Raw genomic sequence first — 15,180 nt, 5'->3', positions numbered from 1 at the left:
GTGCCACGTGCTGGCCGAGATTTAGGCGGCTGAATAGCTATCTACAAAATGGAAGCTGGACCAACATGCCTCAAGACGATTCAAGAATAATACCACAGAAAAGTGGATTACAGCACGTTTAAACTCAAATAAAGAGGTAAGGCGGAGGAGACCACAGAGGCAAACAGTAAAGCGCATTTAAGAATCCGAGAGGGAGGGGACACTGGGATGGAGAGGGAGTGGGACCCGGATGCTGATGCGAATGAGGAGAAGGAAGAGGCGAGAGAAAACAACGATTTACTGGAAGGGGGAATAATAAAACGAAGAAGTGATTTTCTTTTTCATGCACGCATTTTTACATCTTGTGGGAATCTAGTAAATTGACATCAAAGGACCTAATGCCCATATCTGCAGAAGACAAAGCTCCATGAATGAAATCAGACCCGGCGAAGGAGGACACGGCAAAGGCGAGAGCGAGGGAAGATGCTGTGATACGCTCGTAGGGAGGGTTAGAGCGAAAGGGAGGGGGAGGGTGCATCGCTAAAGATGGTTGTTTTGCCAGAAACAAACGTATCCCCCGATAAATCCTTTATAATGAGCCATGGTGGAAAAGCATGTACTGTAGTACAAGAACGAAACTTTATCGTGGCTATATTTTGACATATCTTTGAAAAAATGATTACAGATGTATAAGCGAGGTCAGTTAGAGAGGATGTGGGGAGGACTTGTTTGTTTAACATAAAGGGTAGCATGCTGGGTCCTCACCTGTAATATAGGCCTAACACCGGGTAAATATTTGACTTAAATATCCCTCAACCTATATCGAATCGTCCATATTACTGTTGTAGTTCTCCGGATGAGAGGAAGTGAGTGGAAGCACGCTGATTAATAGATACAATTGTGGCAAGAAAAGTCAGTGGATAAATCGTCCTGGAACGTTTGCGTATTCGAAGCATTACCAGTATAGTTGTCATAACTTACATGGCCTTGCAACTCGCTTTGCTTAGATTTCTTGTAGATATGTATATGGAATAAGATTTGACTGAGAGAGCGAGATAAATGGTCTGCTTTGACATCATCGATATACGACTCAGCCATTAGCCTACTAGCTCTATCTGTAGCCTTTTTCTGTGTGTCATTATTTTCCAACGCATGGCATTAGCAAAGCTTACATTTTCCACCATGATGTCACGATTGCATATCCTGACCCTATTCTGTCAAATAGATATAATAAAACAGTTGCTCTCGTAGACGAACCGCACCTGTAATATTTAGACTGTTTCCCATCAAACTGCACGACGTAGGCTAACGAATAAGGCCCAGAGTAGTCAGATGTCATCCAACACAACCGAGCCGAAATCACCTGCCATCTGACATACCCCAGACTACCCAGGCACCTTCCCGACACTGGGACAGGCCGTTCATGACAGACCGTTCCTTGCAGCAACGTGGTGAAGTTGAGTACTAATCACAGTAGTTGTAATCCGCCGCACAGGTCATTATGTCGAGTAAGGAAATGTCGGTGACCCAGTCTGCTCAGTATGTTGGCCCCTACAGACTGGAGAAGACCCTGGGAAAGGGACAGACAGGTATGATATGATCTTATGTATCCATGCATGTCACAATGCAAATGGATTATTGCAATATTTGCTTTAAAAATGTTTTTAAAAAGTGTGTGTGTGTGTGTGTGTGTGTGTGTGTGTGTGTGTGTGTGTGTGTGTGTGTGTGTGTGTGTGTGTGTGCGCGCATGGATACATGGACATGTTTGTGCCTGTGTGGTGATAATAGGTCTGGTTAAACTTGGAGTCCACTGCATAACTGGACAGAAGGTTGCCATTAAAATAGTCAACCGAGAGAAGCTCTCTGAGTCAGTGTTAATGAAGGTAGGAAATGAAGCACTTTCTATTGCATACCACTGCTTCCTGGGTATCATAATTTCACCATTTGTGTGATACCCTTTTAACCACTTAATCTGTTGACACCTTGCAATTGATACTAACATTGTTAGTATGCTTTGTTGACTGAGTATTGATAATGATAATATTTCAGGCACAATAATGAGTAACTCAGTATGGCTAAATGTCAATAAAAAATATAGCAATACTCACAAGATTGCTGCATAAAACAGTATTTCTTTTTGCTTCCTCCTAACTCTCGCCTCTATCTCTCTCTCTCTCTCTCTCTCTCTCTGTGCATAGGTGGAGAGAGAAATTGCCATTCTGAAGCTGATAGAGCATCCGCATGTGTTGAAACTGCATGATGTTTATGAGAATAACAAATATTTGTGAGTCCTTTAATCTTCACCATGTCCCTGTCTGTCTGTCTGTCTGTCTGTCGGTTAGTTGGTCGGCCTTTTTGTCTGTTTTTCAATCTATCGGTCAGTTACTTGATCTGTCTGCACTGTCACTCTCTGTCTCATTTGAATGCGTCCTCTGCTGTTACTCAGGTATCTGGTCCTGGAGCATGTGTCAGGTGGGGAGCTATTTGACTATTTGGTGAAGAAAGGAAGACTGACACCCAAAGAGGCCAGAAAGTTCTTCAGACAAATCATCTCGGCCCTGGACTTCTGCCACAGCCACTCCATTTGGTGCGGAGCGGAGATAACCTTGGGGTCCTATTCATGTCATACAAAAATCATGTAGCAGACACAGTGCTGCACATTTAATTGTAAAAACCTTTACATTTTGAGTCTCTCATTCTCTGGGTATCAAAATAGGTTTGATGTGTATGAGTATGACATTGTTCAGGCTCTGTGGTTTGTTGGTTTGTGATGTATCAATTATGGAATGATTGGTTCGGTCTCTTTATTCAGCCACCGGGACCTGAAGCCAGAGAATTTGTTGCTGGATGAGAAGAACAATATCAGGATCGCTGACTTTGGCATGGCCTCACTGCAGGTGGGGGACAGTCTGCTGGAGACAAGCTGTGGGTGAGTTTTCTGTGTGTGTGTGTGTGTGTGTCTGTGTGTGTGTTTGTGTCTGTTGTGTGTGTGACAGAGAAGGAGAGAGTCTCTCTATGTTTTTCTAAGTGAATAATGTGTCTGCGTGGGTGGGCGTATGGCTATATGTATCAGTGAGTATTTTTGTGAAAGACTGGTGACACAAAAGAGAGTTCCATTCCCGTGTGGACTGACAAGCACTTGGGGAATGGGCATAAATTCAGCCGCCTGCCCATTACCATACTTAAATGTTCTAATCTCTTCCAGCTCTCCACACTACGCCTGTCCGGAGGTTATAAGGGTAGGTCTCTTTGTTCTGTGCGTAATTAGATGACACAATTCAATCCCACTTTTTTGAGTTTGGTCGTGTTGCTCAGGCGGTGATTTGTTCTGCTCGTCGTCGGGGGCAATGGGGAATTTTTGCTGACGTTGCTTTATCCTGTCTCAGGGCGAGAAGTACGACGGTCGCCGGGCAGATGTGTGGAGCTGTGGGGTCATCCTTTTCGCTCTGCTTGTGGTGAGGAGAAACTTTAATCCGACGGCTTTTTCATCAAACGAAGCTGAGACTCGAATGGAATGTACAGGAAGCTGTGATCTTTGCTAAAATCCTGCTAAAACTTTTGTTATCTGTAAGATCTAATTACAATGCTATGAGTCACTAACTAAGTTACATTTCCCATGTTTATGACTTTTCTTAATGTGCTTAAAATTAAACTAAAACAGTGACATTTAGCAACCACTGCCCCTGCAATGTAACACAAACATGCAACGTCATCATTCCCGAGAGACCATATGTTCCTAATTTAGTGCATAACACTGGGTCTGCCCCTCCAGCTGACCTCAGTGTTTTACTGTGCATGTGATTTTCATACAGGTAATCACTGCTCTCTTTCTTCCTCCCCCACCCCTTCACCTCTTTCCTTTCTTCTCATTATCCCTCCCTCCCTCCCTCCCTCTCTCTCTCTCTCTCCTGCCTCTGACCTCTTACATGTGTGCCGCTGGTGCAGGGTGCGCTACCCTTCGACCATGACAACTTGCGGCAGCTGCTGGAGAAGGTGAAGAGTGGGGTGTTCCACATGCCGCACTTCATTCCGCCCGACTGCCAGGCTCTGCTGCGGGGCATGATCGAGGTCGACCCCGAGAAGAGGCTCACGGTGAGGGTTCTGCGCCCTGACATAACGTACTCTGCCGTCTCGGCAACAGGAGCCCGTTCTCCGAAAGTGTTGTTAAACAACTACCATTGTGAACCAATAGAGAGAGCCACTCTCATCAACAATTTCACCTTTGGGAAACACAGTCTATTATTTCACAGATTATTTCATTCATTTACATTATTTTGAGGTATGCAAAGAGGCATTTATAATAAGCTAGCATTTTAGCATCCTCACACTGTACTAGAGTCATTTCTGTATAATGTATACATTCAGCTGATGCAAAGCAGTGGTTGGTTGTGGTTATGAAACGTTATTCCGCCAGTCGTGATACATAAGTACATATTTGAGGTCATTGGCTGCAGTTTGCTTTAGTCAGTTTGGCTATGACCTGGTTTTTCAGAAAGACCCTGCGAGAGTCCTAGACTCAGCACCAGATCCACGCCTGCTTTGCTCAATGTTGCAGAATACCAGTGCTGAGCTTTTGCAGTTTGAGTCACTGTTTTTCCTGTCTGATTCCGTGAGCTTCATTTCCAAACACAGTACCATAAGCCTACTCAAATGCATTCTACTATAAGAATGTAGCCTGTAGAACATTATTGCAGATATACTCCTGGTATACCCTCGGTATATCCTTGATTATTCTGGTCAGAATTGTGATTTTGGGTCAAAGGGGATATCAATAGCGTTTTAATATCCAAAAAGGTTTGCGTTTTGTTATTACAGTCACTTAATTCCCACGACACTAATTAACTAGTTGTTATCTTAGTATCTTATTATAATGTGTATTGCTCACTAGTATCATTACTATTGCAGACTGGTACACAATGTCAATAGCTCATGAATGAAATTGATATCCATTGATAATAGGGACGCTGTTAGATGTTGATATGTCCTATGCACAGGTATATAATACCTTTATGGCCACTGTCCACAGACTGCCACACAGCTCCACCTGCTGTTGAATAAGACACATTACTAATCACTTTGCCTCTGCTTTTGCAGTTAGATGCCATACAGAAGCACTCCTGGTATCAGTAAGTGGCAATACAATTGTAATTTCAGTATAGTCATTACACACCTTTCTCACTTTTAATCAGTTGTAATTTTGGGGTCTCTCTGTGTGTGTTTATGCTTATGTCTGCTGTGATTGCCCAAACTTATGTGCTTGGGTGTCTGTGCTTCTTCTTCTTCTGTGTGTGTGTGTGTGTTTGTGTGTGTGTGTGTGTGTGTGTGTGTGTGTTGTTCATCCAGAGCGGGTCGTAACGAGCCGCCCTGTCCAGAGCTGCCGGCCCCGAGGCGAGTGTGTGTGCGCCGGATCGTCTCTCTGACCGAGCTGGACCCAGACGTACTGGAGAGTATGTACTCACTGGGCTGCTTCAGGGACCGCAACAAGCTCACCAGGGACCTGCAGTGTGAAGAGTGAGTGACCTCTGGCCCTCCATCACCCTCCATCTGTCTTCTCTCTCTCTCTCTCTCTCTCTCTCTCTCTCTTGCTCTCTCTCACTTGCTTTTCTCCTTGAGTCTTCCTCAGTGATGTCTTTGTCTGACTCTGTCTTTGTGTCTCGCCCTCTACGTCTAACATTGATGTATCAAGAGATCTCGCTCATTTTTTCTTTTTTAGTCCTATGGTGAAGTCTTTGTCTGACTCTGTCTCTATGTCTCACCCTCACATCTAACATTGATGTGTCAAGATTGAGAAACTTCTCTCTCTCTCTCTCTCCATTGCTATCTCTCTCTTTTTTCCACTCCAGTCCTTGCATGTTCTGACACCCTTTTTGACGTGCCAGCGGTGAATAACTTCTCAGTCATCTGTATATCAATCCAGGCACTGCTGTCAGACTTTTTCTAAGACTGGATCTTTAATACAAATCTATTTCATGCGGTTTTAAAAGCAATAATTTGCTATCTAATATGGTATTTTGTTTTTGATGAAGGCTTACAAACAATAAACTAAGTAGTCTATTATGGTACAAAATGTGGGATGTTAAACACTATGAAGGTATATTGTCATACTAGAAACTGTTTCTTCTGTTTTGAAAACTCCATTTGTTGTCAAAAAAACTCTGGCTTCATATGTATCCTCATAAGCCTTCATGTTTAGTCCAGAAAACTGTCCTTTTGCCCCATTTCAGAGAGAACCAAGAGAAGATGATCTACTACCTGCTACTGGACCGCAAAGAGCGCTACCCGAGCTATGAAGATGAGGATCTGCCCCCCAGGAATGATGTTGGTGAGTCTGAATGATAATCGATTAGTCTATTTTTCCACACGTGTGTGCTGCATTAGCAGATGTTTAATCTGCAATCTGCAGCTGTGCTGTGTGTGTGTTGTGTGCCGTCCCATTGAATTTGGGGAAGCATTGTTTATGTAATGTGTGTGTGTGTGTGTGTGTGTGTGTGTGTGTGTGTGTGTATCACTGTGGTGTGTGTGTATGTGTGTGTGTGTGTGTGTATCACTGTGGTGTGTGTGTGTGTGTGTGTGTGTGTGTGTGTGTGTGTGTGTGTGTATCACTATGGTGTGTGTGTGTGTGTGTGTGTCCCCTCCATCAGATCCGCCGCGTAAGCGAGTGGACTCGCCCATGCTGACGCGCAGTGGCCGCTGCCGGCCCGAGAGGAAAAGCCTGGAGGTGCTGAGCGTGACAGAGCAGGGCTCGCCCACACCCCCGCGCCGAGCCCTGGACACGTCCGCACACAGCCAGAGGTGGTGTGCACACACGAATACACACACAAACACACACACACACGAATACACACACACACACACACACACACACACACACACACACACACAAATATGCATACACTATCTCTCTCTCTCTCTCACATACACATACTCTCTCACACAGATATATACTTATACAAAAATACACACACAAATACACATACATACACACACGCACACACTCTCACACTCTCTCTGTTTCTCTGACACACATACACACATGCACAAAGGCATACATGTGCACTTGAACTGTACACTTCCACTGTAACAAAATTCATCTTGACAGTAAGTGCTAGTGTGGACAGAGTAAGATTACCTCAGGCAATGCACACATACCACACGCATGTTAATACTCATGTGCACAAACACATACACAACATATTACTCATATATGCATTAATAATGACTACCATCTTGTTATTATGAAGCCTAGATAAATGCACACACACACACACACACACACACACACACACACACACACACACACACACAGTATGAGTAATCATAGTTTTAAGCTTTGCACTGCCAAGCCCAGTCATGCATGTTTGATGCAGGGTCTCTTGTTGTGTCTTGTTGTGCGTAGGTCTCGTTCTGTCAGCGGAGCGTCTACTGGTCTGTCCTCCAGTCCACTGAGTAGCCCCAGGGTGAGAAACCTGTCGTCCATCCATTTTCTTTTCTCTCTTTTAATACCAATTTAGTTTTACAACACTTCAATGAACATGATTATGTTTCTGTAATGAAATGCTAGAGTTCAATGAATTTCCATAAACTTGATGAGTGGTTTTGCTTGTGCAATGAAAAAGAAAATGTACTGCACTACTTCCGATGCTGTCGTCATAAACCTTCACACGTTCTCTCTTGAGGAACTCATGACACCAGAGCACCCTCCCTCCTAATATCACATGACATATCATTGAGTGATCACTCTGTGCAAGTTTTGTTTTTATCGAGAAACACCAGAAACCCCTCTGTGCACCCTTAGCTTTTAATCACGCTAACATGCTAGCCCTGCCCTAGTCACTTACACACGGCCATCCATGACTTCTTTTTTCATGTCACTCTTGCCGTTTCATAACCCATTACCATTGCTTTCTCTTTCTTTCCATCTTCCACTCCTCCTCTTCCTTCACTCCTTTGTCACACTTTCCCCCCTTTATTTCCTCTCCATCTCACTCTGCCTCACCCAATACCCCCCCTCATCCCCCCCCCCCCACCCACCCACCCAACCCCCCACCTCCCCTCCACCACACCAGAGCCCTGTCTTCACCTTTAGCCAATCCGAAGTCGCCGCGACCACCAAGACAGGAATTGGAGGCGGAGGAAGTGGAGGCGGTTGTGGTGGTGGTGGGGGCAGTGGTGGTGGCGGTGGTGGTAGTAGTAGTATCGGTGGTGGTGGCGGCAGCGGAGGTGGTGGTGGCATTGCCGGAAGCAGCACCACGCCACGCCCTGCCCGCGCGCACCACCACCACAACAACAACGAGCCCCAAAAAACGCAGACGCTGCCCCCCAAGGCGCCGGCCGAGCAGCGCCCGCCCCTGCAGTCCATGAAGTCGCTCCCGCTGCACAAGCCGCCGCTGTCGGCGGTGTCGGCGGCCTCGGCGGCGTCCCGCTCGCCCTCGCCCTCCCCGCTGCTCTCGCCCCTGCCCCGCTTCCTCTTCTTCCCCTCGCCCTCGGCCGTGCTCAAGTCGGTGACTAAGACCCTGTACCCCCTGTCGCAGGTGACGCCGCAGGGCTCGCCGCTGCCCACCCCGCTGGGCACGCCCGTGCACCACCCCCAGCACCCCCCTCCCACCCCCCCTTCCTCCTCCTCCTCCTCCTCATCCTCGCGCGCCGAGGGCGGCGGTGGCGGCGGCGTGGGCTCGCTCTCGCTCACGCCGCCCTCCAGCCCAGGAGGGGGCGCCGGCGGCATGGCAGCCAGCAGCTCGGCCCACTGGAGGACCCGGCTCAACTCGTTCAAGAACAACCTGCTGGGCTCGCCCCGATTCCACCGGCGCAAGCTGCAGGGTGAGGCCACAACACTAACACACTGCATCACACAGGGCAACAACGGCCTGGATAGGATCCCAGTCTCATTTTCTAAGCCTGGAAGCTTAAAAAACATTATCATCAACAGCTGCCTCAAAACAGAAATGTGTTCGCAATATAATTTTTGTGTCAATTTAACAATATGTCAGAGGTGGTATTACCATTTTGAACTCTCACAGCCTTCAACCTCAATCACTTATGCCCAGATATCGGTTAAGTCTGTGAGAGTTAAGGGCTTAGACCTTAGAAAGAGATGTAGCAATTGAACACTATTAAAACAGGAGTTAACATGCTTTTTCCCACACAAGTAATATGCCTTGTTATCTTAGATTGCTTTCCCATACAAGAAATGTGCCTAGCATTACTGTATTAATGTTGAGCAGCAACTGTTTTCAATTTAATTCAATTTAGCTACTAGTCATTTACTGATGCATTTTTACATTAATCATAATTTCAGGAAATGGCAGGATAACAGAATGAATATTTTTTGCCTGTGATGTTATAGTCTCTTTTTTAATGAAAAAAGGATGAAAGGTTATTCAAAACCTTGTTTAATGCCTTTGATTATTATGACACAAACAAACTGTGTTAAGCATCTGATTGTACATAATGTGGATTTCAGTTAGCCTTTTATCAGTGATGTGCTGTTTGTTTAATTTTCTCTTTTTGAGATTTGCCCATCTGGTGTTATTCCTGATGGTTTTTTCCCCTGCAGTCGTTCACATTGTTTGTGTTCAGTGTTCCAGATACAGTTCTTGCGGCGCGCCGACTAATTTTGTCCGTTTTGATTTATGGCCAGAGTGCAGCACTGTCGGCGTGGATTAATAGCGTTCAGCACCAGCTGGCCCAGAGCACTCGGGGTTCTGCTATTGAATTTGTGTAGCTCCCAATGAGCGATGCTGTTTCCGGTTCTGCGATATTTCCATTATATCAACAATTAGTGTCACTTAGCAGTCCAATGTGCCAGGAAGCGGTTTCTGTTTGTGTGTGGATTGTGGAACTGTTTTGCTGTTGTGTGCTGTAACAGTGTTATATGACAATGTGTGTATTTGTGACAGTGCCAACCTCGGAGGATATGTCCAGTTTAACACCAGAGTCCAGTCCAGAGTGAGTGGCATATGCACACACACACACACACACACACACACACACTCTTACAGATACATATACTCTCATACACACATACACTAGGGCTGCATGATTTGGGGAAAATATCTAATTGCGATTTTTCTGACAGATATTGTGATTGTGATTTGCGATATGATTTTTGAATGTCAATGAATTGTTTAAGTTCAATATTCCAAATGTGTTTTTCATTTGTGCCACCCCTGATTGGTGAGCACGCAGAGTGCACAAGAAGCACAGCACCCCCGACCAACTGTGATGCTCACCAATCAGAATTTCTGTGCCCAACACACACCCATTAACCAGAAGTGGCACAGTCAAGGAGGATTAAATGAATATAAAAGACAGAAATGTGACAAAATTAACTGTGCACGATTATTTGTAGCTTTTGCGATTAGGTAAATGCGTTGGTTCATATTGTGATTACGATTGCGATAATTGTGCAGCCCTAACAAACACCAATTTTACTGATTACATCTTCGGCGTCATGTTGTTGTTTGTTTGTTTGTGTTTGTCAGGCTGGCAAAGCGGTCATGGTTCGGGAACTTCATCAGCCTGGAGAAGGAAGAACAGATCTTTGTCGTGATCCGAGACAAACCACTCAGCTCCATCAAGGCTGACATTGTTCATGCATTCCTATCAGTGGGTGTCTCCCTTTATCTCTTTCCTTTTGGTGGGCCCTCCACTATCTGTCCATGTCTCCCATTCATTATGTTTGCTCTCTCTCTCTCTCTCTCTCTCTCTCTCTCTCTCTCAAACACACACACTCTCTCTCTCTGCACCTTATGTGTAGAATGTTTGTCTTCCCCTTCAACATGAGAGTGTTATCAAGATTAGTCCATTCAAATGTTGACTCTTGAGCACAATGGAAAGAATAATTATTCCTTTCTTTTCCCTTTCTCGCCCTGTTTGCCTTTGCCTCTGCTCTTTTGTGCTTTCTCTTCACTCTTTCCACCCCCCCCTCTCTTTCCCTTTTTCTCTCTCTCTCATTACTCTTTACATCCACTCTCTCTCTCTCTCTTTCTCTCTGTCTCTCTCTCTTTTTCTCTCTCCCCACCACAGATTCCCTCTCTCAGTCATAGCGTTATCTCCCAGACCAGTTTCCGGGCAGAGTATAAGACAGCAGGAGGCCCATCTGTCTTCCAGAAGCCTGTGAAGTTCCAGGTGGACATTTCTTTCTCGGAGGGAGAGAGAGAGCGCGACCGGGACAGGGAGCGAGAACGCGAAGGCAAACGGGACCTGGGCATCTATAGTGTCACCTTCACCCTCATATCAGGTTTGTGATTCTTTTGATAGCCGCCAGCGCAATATCAATTTTTAGCTCAAGTGGTTTGGGATACTGTTACTGTAGTATATAATGTGTCGGGCCAAATAGACATTATTTGTGTGTGTGTGTGTGTGTGTGTGTGTGTGTGTGTATTTGTGTGTATGTCTTTGTGTGCGTCTGTGTGTGTGTGTCTGTGTCTCTGTGTGTTTGTGTGTGTGTGCACAGGTCCCAGCCGAAGGTTTAAGAGGGTTGTTGAGACGATTCAAGCTCAGTTACTCAGCACACATGATCAGCCTTCTGTTCAAGCTCTTGTTGGTAAGTTCCTCGTGAATTTTTCCTGTTTTCAATTCGTTATGCATACATGCATATACTGTATGTATGTAGCTATACACTCAGCCAGACATCATGGCTATATATATATATTTACGTAGAGTTATATGACTTATTGTGTGCCAGTTTCCTATGACTCATGTTCAGATGCGCATACAACACCCCCCCCCCCCCCCACACACACACACACACACACACACACACACACACACACACACACACAGAGAAGCATACATACGTATTAATCCAATCTGTCCTCAGATGAGAAGAATGGTCGCCCACCTGGCACCCCGACGAGGCAGAACTCACGACGGTCAGAAGGAGGAGCCGACCGTTGTGATTGGACAGAGCGAGGAGAAGGCGGGCCTTTGCTCCAACGCCGAGGATCAGGCAAAGAGAGGACCCGCCTGCTGTCCTCCAACGGGACCCAATCACAGCCCTGAATGAAAAACCAATCCACCAATCCAGCAGCATGTATACATATGAGCCACACCTCCAAACCCCAGGAACACACTCTGAAATTCTGTTTGAAAATTGCCCACAGGATGATGGTATCTTTTTTTTTGCTCCTTTTGTTATTGAAAAAGGTGCTCAGCCATGAAAGCAACAAGACCAAATATTGAGAGGAAGTCAGCTGAAAATGTACCCAACGGTGAGGACTGAACAAGGCAAAGCTGCCCCAACCAATCAACCCTCCCCGACCAACAAAGTCATGGGGTTAAATAATGAAGAAAAACAACCCTGGAAGTAAAGGCAAATTCTCCATTTCAATGCTAATAGTTCCGAAAATATCAGAACTCATGACATGCCACAACTATGATTCCTTACGATGGAATATGGCATTCCTGAAAATGTGGCATAAGAGTCAATCAGTTGCAATCTTTAACTTTAACCAATCCCACTATCCCCCCTAAACTCCCGCCCCCTCTTAAGTTCAGTCCAACGAACTGGAGCTGACCAATGTTTCTGGTCATTGACAAATGCACTGAGGCATGTCTGTGGTCATCAGTGACTGCAGATCCCCTCGAAACACATGACTCAGCCTCTATATACAACGCACATCCGAGGTAGCTGTCAGTGCCTGGCCACACAGAGCTTTGGCAGTCTCACATGCAATAAACCTATCAAACCTATAAGCTAAGCCAGAGTGAGCCCACATTCCTGAACCTGCAGTCAGAGCCTGAAGTGCATTTTCAGTAACCATAAACGTCTCTAAAAAAAACAACAAAAAAACATCAGAACAGATTCTTTATACTTTTGAGGATTTAATGTATCATCCTCTATTTAGATTTTTCTTTTAAAAAAAGGAAACTTAAAAGATTTTAATCTGGCTAATCTTCAACCAAGTGGGAGAAACCGATGCTATGTGGTCCCAGAGAATATATTGAGCTGAACAACTGACCATTCCTGAGCCCTGAACCTAAACCACATACATACTCATACATACTCCTGAGGAGTGAGACACACTGAGACACGCGGAGGGGTCAGACTGAACCTCGGCCGTCACATGGACAAGATGAGCCTGGGCTTACACCAGGGAACTGCTGGGAAATATGGGAAATACTGAACCCTTGAAGCTGGGACCATACTGGAAAAGCCTGTGACACACACACACACACACACACACACACACATACACACCTACATACACACACAGTCCATATCCCAGAGGATTCCCTGATAGGAAGCATATATAGACTTGATTCATCTCAGTCCCTGTTGCTGCAAAATGTGGATTAAGCTAACCAAGTGAATGTCATGATACTATATTTTTTATTTGTGATAATTATTTAAGATTATTTATTTGAAGAGGAGAAAAAGTGAGGACACTGGATTATAGCATTGGCCATGTGGGAGATTTTGTCTGGATTCACAACGATCCTGAAACCTGAATGGATTGTCTGTAGGTTGTGTTGGATCTCCTGGGAAGAAAACGGTTTGAACAGTGCAAACTGTATCTGTACGTGCTTGAGGACTCCTAGTTGTGAAACAAAAAAGATATTTTTGATTTTAAAACAAATACCACAGTATAAAAAAGGAGAAAAAACAAACATTATACTTAATAAGGAAAAAAAACTGAACGCATTCCCTCACAAAACACTCCAGGACTTCAGTTAGGAGTGACAGGGTTGATCTTCAATGTGCTTGTCTGCATTTATCCATAGTATTCACCAACTAATTTGGAAGCAAAAGACTTCTCTCCATCCAATGGTGGCTATTCCCACAGACATGCTCCCTGAACTGTGAGTGCTTTTGTCGTCTTATCTTAAAAAATAAATAAATGATAAAAAAAGAAAACAAAACAAGAGAAGGGAACAAAAGGAAAACCAATCAACCAATCAAGATCATTCATCTCCATCCTCACCTATAGCTTAGCCAATCAACTCGCATCTTCCCCTTTCCCTTCATTCCGGCCACTCCCACATAAATGGTGCCTCTCTGTCTCCTTCTCTGGTTGTATTGTTATGATGTTGCAATGTATTATAATGATATATACACCACTGATCCTCTCTCGGACTGAAAGGCACTGCTTTATCGTCGGGCTTCCTCGCAGTGTAATTATGCAACTGATCCAGGATAATTTTGAAGCAGGAGAATAAACTCACTAGCCATACCTTTTGGAGTTTTGGGATCCTTCTCCTTGCTGTAGCTAATGTACTCATAACATAAACAGTCTGATATTTTTTTCCAGAGCTGTCTCTGTTTTCGTTGTGTGTGTTTTTTTTTGTTTCTTTGTTTTTAAAGGGGAGGGGAACTTTTGCTTATTTATTTCTGGTCTCTGTTGATTTATGTGTTGTATATTTTATTTATTTATTTGGCTTCTCATGTCATCATTTGTGTATGTACTTTATGGAATATATTTATTTATTTAATGTTAGCACAAATATTCTAATATACAGGCAAAAAATTGTCACAACAGAAATTTGGACACTGGTTTGGAAGTGAATTCAAAGATGGACATTTCATGTCTCGCAATGTCCCATGCTTTCCCCAAAGTTCATCAGACAGCACTGTTCTTGTGCATAGTTGTGTAGACCGTGTGTGTGTTTGTGTGTGTGTGTGTGTGTGTGCGCGCGTGTGCCTGTGTGTGTGCATGTGAATCTTGCACGTGTGTTTTTTGTATGCACATTTGAGGGGCACCACACGCAAATGAAGCAGATCTAGTGCACGTTATCTTGAAAGGAAAGCAGTTTCTGCCAGAAGTCTTCATACGTCGTCGATGGGGAAGACTGTCTTGTCCATTGCACTGCTCACCAGCACATACCTGAAGCTGATGATGTTTGTCCCTTAGTGCCCGCCACTAGTCACTTTCTACATTTGTTTGTCCATTTTTTGTGTTCTTCCCATCACATTTTCATTTGCCTCTCAGTCCACTATCACAGGTTTCTTACCTGGTGTTACATCACATATCGTTTTGCCTTTCTAAGAAAAAGACATTGTGTCATGACTATGTCGTCATCCTCATCGCCTGTCATTCTTGTGAAGATTGTAAGCTGTACTACATCCTTGAGTCAACAAAGCAAGGTTTTCCTTTTTAATGTCAAAAGGGTGAGAACAAAGAACAAAAACGAAAAAGAGACATCTGTATCATAATTTAGGTATAACAGTGCACTATTACTATAATTATTGCCTGTGATTTA

At 44.5% G+C, this 15,180-nt stretch overlaps 1 protein-coding gene across 1 annotated transcript; it reads left to right on the top strand.

Moving 5' to 3' along the window:
* The first annotated feature begins 1,385 nt into the window (after positions 1 to 1,385).
* Positions 1,386 to 15,180, top strand: brsk1a (BR serine/threonine kinase 1a). The gene is made up of 19 exons (XM_076298176.1): positions 1,386 to 1,568; positions 1,768 to 1,862; positions 2,178 to 2,263; positions 2,426 to 2,566; positions 2,792 to 2,908; positions 3,185 to 3,218; positions 3,366 to 3,434; positions 3,925 to 4,071; positions 5,074 to 5,105; positions 5,323 to 5,490; positions 6,204 to 6,301; positions 6,621 to 6,771; positions 7,376 to 7,436; positions 8,511 to 8,796; positions 9,876 to 9,924; positions 10,461 to 10,584; positions 11,005 to 11,218; positions 11,435 to 11,524; positions 11,801 to 15,180. Exons 1-19 carry the CDS (start codon positions 1,481 to 1,483, stop codon positions 11,980 to 11,982), a joined length of 2,232 nt encoding a protein of 743 aa, XP_076154291.1. The 5' UTR covers positions 1,386 to 1,480; the 3' UTR covers positions 11,983 to 15,180.

This window comes from Alosa pseudoharengus, unplaced genomic scaffold (assembly GCF_046254945.1).
Source record: "Alosa pseudoharengus isolate Yale_2024_CS ecotype anadromous, Long Island Sound unplaced genomic scaffold, YU_APseudo_1.1 YU_APseudo_1.1_scf_21, whole genome shotgun sequence".
NCBI lineage: Eukaryota > Metazoa > Chordata > Actinopteri > Clupeiformes > Clupeidae > Alosa > Alosa pseudoharengus.
This window is presented reverse-complemented; position numbering and strand designations above follow the sequence as displayed.